The sequence below is a fragment of the Amblyomma mixtum genome, chromosome 10 (genome assembly GCF_055824585.1).
Source record: "Amblyomma mixtum isolate Tamu chromosome 10, ASM5582458v1, whole genome shotgun sequence".
Classification (NCBI taxonomy): Eukaryota; Metazoa; Arthropoda; class Arachnida; order Ixodida; family Ixodidae; genus Amblyomma; species Amblyomma mixtum.
Window position 1 is genome coordinate 18,796,704 of NC_143021.1, and position 5,001 is coordinate 18,801,704.

At 49.8% G+C, this 5,001-nt stretch overlaps 1 protein-coding gene across 1 annotated transcript; it reads left to right on the top strand.

The window, feature by feature from the left end:
• Positions 1 to 397: 397 nt before the first annotated feature.
• On the top strand, positions 398 to 2,868 carry LOC149325268 (uncharacterized). Its single transcript, XM_089564218.1, has 2 exons — positions 398 to 1,222; positions 2,824 to 2,868. Exons 1-2 carry the CDS (start codon positions 398 to 400, stop codon positions 2,866 to 2,868), a joined length of 870 nt encoding a protein of 289 aa, XP_089420344.1.
• The last annotated feature ends 2,133 nt before the right edge of the window (positions 2,869 to 5,001 follow it).

The window sequence follows — 5,001 nt, forward strand, 5'->3', positions numbered from 1 at the left end:
GGGCCCAGAAATGAATGCAGATCATCAGATTACTAACTAAGCAGCCCGCCCACCTGACTTGACGAACATTTAAAAAGCTTATAAAGTTACCTCTCTCTCTGTTCCGATCTGCGCGATAATGGTGTTTCATCCTCTTTGTTTCTTACATGGGTTGGTGCGGTAAACGGCAAGTGCATTGACAGTATTCCACGATAACTGTTGACAATACGCTATCTATGTATATCCTTGCCTTCATTATGATATGTCTCGACTATTTACCGTTAAAATATAAAATGTACTGCAATTATACCGCCGTCGAGGAAAACATCTGCAAGATGGCGTTGTTGGCGGGGTACCCATCGACAAAGAAAAAGAGGCACGGCCATCTGTTTCGGCGTCCTTCTGTGCACTTCAGGCTATGAACAACTACGGAAATGTCCGCCGCGGTCGGAACGAGGCGGTTTTCTCCGACAGCTTTTTCAACACCGCCCGTGGGCATCGCTACTACACGGAGCCGCCCGCACTGACCGAGTACTGCCTGTCTTCCACTGCTGAGCTCATCCCAGCCGGACATGCGCCATTCGAAGCCCATCGTTCCTGTCCCCACTTGGCGTCGTTGGCCTCGCCGTCCCCTGTGGTGCCCTTGCCGACATCAGTGGCCACCGGTGACGCAGAGCGAGCGTCTCCCCGCTCGTCCCTTGCTGAGGGACTGCCTTCCGAGGGTGTCGACTGTATGCCGCTGTTGGTCTTTGTGTTGGTCTTGTGCGTGTTCATCACTCTCGCTATCTGGGCAACCGGATTAGTTCAGGATGAACTGCACGACAGTAACATCGAAGAAGTGGACAGCGGAGACGCAGGTAAACATTTTGCTAAGTTCGGAGGCCTGAAGCCATCAGCAGGCGCGAGTAAGCAGAAGAGCACCAAGAAGCAAGTGCCGAAAATAACGGCTAGAACGCGGAGGCCAAATAAAAATAAGCGCGCGACGCTCGACGATATTGATGTTACGACGACTAGCCTGCAGTATCGTACAGTCGACAATGAGGAAGACGACCGCGAACAGACTTCGAATATCGGTGGGAAGTACACTGATGAATTGGTTGGAACGGGGACGCCGGACAATGAGGGCATGGCCATCACCCGACGACTGAAGCCCATACACCGTAGGAGGCGCCTTCCCCATAAGAAGCCGAACCGTCGTTCGACTCGGCGAAGACCAAGCAAGCGGACTGACCGAAGTCGTCACGTAAGAAAAACAGCGTTTCAGTTTTTCTTTCCTGTAACTCCAGCTCTGGCGAAGCGAATGAGAGAAAGACAAGTCAATGAGAGGAAAGGCAGAGAGGTCGGCCAGCGGAAACGTGACCCCGGCCTGCTACTCCCTACGGGAGAAAAGGGTAGGAAAGGGAGAGGCGGAGAGCGAATGTAAGGCGATGATGTCGCAATGCAATGGTATGAATGGAATAAGACATGTCTCATTCCGAACAAGGCGCGGTGTGGATTCCTTGATGCCGTGTTTTTTCTACGCCAATATATTTGGTTAGAATGAACTTCATATAATGGTTAACGTTAAATTTGAGTTATTTTTTGGCAACATCGTAGCACACTGTTGTCTTTTGAATTTGCCTCTCATGTACATTCAGTAACGTTTGAAACGTTCACGGTACCGCAGCACTCCCGTCGACAGGGTTCTTCCGATTAATTTCTTCCTTGTGATTCTGGCAACGAATTTTCCTCATGTTTGCACTATCAGAAAAAAAAAAAGTCTGTGTGCTCACCTGAAGACTCGAGGCATTGTTTAACGTATTGTTATCTTTGGGGAGGGGGAGATGTACAAATAAGCAAGACCAGAAAAGATGCCCGAAGCACACCAAATATAACCTTTCAGTTACCGCCTAGAGTGATAGAGCGTGTAATAATAATAGCGCACAGTCAACATCGCTAACGTGTAGTACTGTTGGCTTCCTTTCCGCCATCTAAATGAGGTTTCTTTCGTGCATAAGCGCACATGGAAATGTCTGACGGGCAGGGTGTGGGATTATTCAGAAATTTCGAATACCCACTCAGATACCCTCTATTCGATTAATGGAACGAATCAAATACGTTCTCAAGTTATCGAATGCTTTTGAAATAATTGGCGGGAAGTTAAAATGAGGCTTACCGCATTCTGTTCTAACAACAGGGACCATACACGCCGCGTTACCATGCTACCGCGATCAGCATGCACGGGATGGAGGTTTCAGCGCCGCGGTGAGGTCCATTCGCGCGGTGGTGTTCATAACCCTCATACAAGGCCTCAGAGATTAGACGACGCGGCAGGGCCCAGGCAGGCCTTTAGCAAACCCGGCCTTTATGCCTGACCTCGGAGGCCATGCCTCATGCGTAGCTCTCGCCCTTTTCATGCACTGATATGTGACGCTAGTTTATTATCTGCCGTTATCAACAGCAAAAAGGACTTTTCCTATGCGCATAACTTGACAATGATAAAGTTAACTGACTGACTGACTGCGTTGCGACCCCCCAAATGGAGATCAGCGTTGCATCTATTAACAGATAAAGCTATGACCACGAAAGCAGCGCTTCGCTGTTTCTCACGATCGCTCATCGAATATTCGCACAAACAACGAATATTCGTAAAAATATTCGATTCGTATTTCATTTGGTTCTCTCACTATTCGATTCGTAGTCGATTCATTTTTAACTGAACTATTCGTATTCTATCCGGAAACAAAGCTATAGTACCGGCATTACATTCGATTTGGAAGAAGTACTATCGACACACGCCTACTTACGGGCACATACAGCAGTCGAACCACATTACATTGATGCTTGCTTACTTTTTTTTTACAGGCACGGAAGCAAGCAGCTCCACCAACCGCTTATGCCGAGAAATGAGTTTCTGGCGCCGACTGCAGATATTAAAAGTGCCACATCGCAATCCACCTGCACTGAGCCCTACGGCGTCTGCAGGGTAAATATACTTGAAAATATACCCACTTCACGCTTACGTCTGATGTGTCCTTTTGCTTGATGTGAAACTGACGAGCTGTAGTTCTGTTCTCTGCAGCACTGTTGGGAAATTGTTGGATCGCTACGAGCAACAACACAGTGTCTTCACACCAGCAGAGACATTATCCTTCTTTTTGATATCACGTAGCCCGGCTCCTCACATTATGAAGGCAGTACAGCTGCAGCCGCTTGCTGAGGTGTCCAATCCGCTCGTAACTTGGGCCGTCGTGAGGTTCACGTCATTTGCTCGCTCCTGGTTATGCCGACAGTTAAGGCGAGAGCCTCTAATGGCTCATGCTCGCGGTGTCCGTCCGTGCGCTGGAATCGTGCCAACTGTGGCCTCTCCTTCGAGCAGCGGCGCAACCTCCTCCCCTCCTTAGCAACCGGAGCGCCGGTGGGGGGCGAAGCTGTGCATAGCAACCGTGACGTCACACACTAGGAGTAGAACGAGCGCGCGCGCGTCGGTGGTTGCAGCTGCACTGCCGCGCCTTCGCAAGACGTCCCGTTGCAGTCGAGTGAGTGACACGCATGGCTCCGAAGCGGCCCAGTGATTCCGCTCCAAGCGGTTCGGGGAAGCGGGGGTTGGCCACAAGGATTTCGCTAAGCACACTTCAGAATTTCCAAAGTGTTTTCGGTAATTTTTTTAAGCATATTCTCGTCAAAGCACGCGTGCATTGTAGCACTCATTTTTCATTTGACGACGTTTTTTTTTAAGACACTACGCAGTTCCGCAGCCTAAGTGGCATTGGAAATCAGAGAGTATACTCTCTCTATAATTAGAGAGTTTGCTCTCTGATTTCACTGTGCTGCCATATAGTTCACCTTTTGAAGAACTGCGTATCAATCGGTAGCACACTGAGCAGCCTTCCAAGTTCGTTTCTTTGCGAGATTCATCGTCCGGCTCCCAGCGGTCAAATCACTCCCAAATCATTCGCTTTTCATTAATTTGTTATAAATTCATTTTCATTAATTATCGATTATGACGCTTTTATATTTAACTAAACATGCGATGACTTTGCATGTTTCTGAAGGCACGGAGACCACAGCACAGAGCAAGCAGAAAGGTAATAGAGGAGAATGGGGGGCCTATGGCTGCAATATTTTTTCAGCGGGCATAAGAACGCCACACTTGACGACTTAATTGGTTGGCGTTAACAAATTGAAGTTTCGCTCACGTCCGACGGAGATATTCTCGTGGTGGTGAAAACTTTTTAATAAACAACAGGAGAGTTTGCAGACCAAAAATGGCCCTTTACATAGGTGGAGTCCTTAGTCCGGGACCCCGCTGGACGAGGCCGCTACTCGCGCCCGTTGGACTAGAGCCCTTTGAGACTCCAGCCCCGAGCAGTTGAGCAGGGCTGCCTCCCATGCCTCTCGGGAAGGGGAAGGATTGGGGGGAAGGGAAGGATTCTTTTGACAGGCCCAAACCATGTGGAAGGTATCGGAAACTTCCCCACAGTGAGGGCAGCGCCCATCAATTTTGGGGTCGAAATGTTTCACTATTGCAGGACACAACAGAGTGTTGGTCTGCAAGCGCCTCAGAGTTCGCTCATCAGCTTTACTCAGGCCCTTAGCAGGGACCGGGAAAAGACGATGGCGTTCGCAATAGTCGTCCAGAATTTCTCTGAACCGCAGAAGCGGTTGCACAATCTCCGAGCCGGAAGAGCCTGGGTGAGGTGCCCGGTAGGTAAGCGCTCGGGCAGCCGCGTCCGCAGCCTCATTACCTCTAACGCCCTGATGGCCTGGAGTCCAAACTATGCGTTTGGGCGAAGGGTCCGATTCCCTCACTGCGCGCTTTAATATACTCCAGGCTAAAGGTGAAATCTCGCCAGCCAGGTAGTGTTGACAGGCTCGACGCGAATCTGTCACGATTACCTTCGAATTCAAGTCCGAGGCGGCAAGCGCAATGGCTACTTCCTCAGCCTGTGCTGAATTTCGAGCTCGAAAGGAGAGTCCGTTAACGCATTGATCCTGGTGAACTACTGCGGCCGTGTAGAATCCATTGGGCGACGGCCCTGC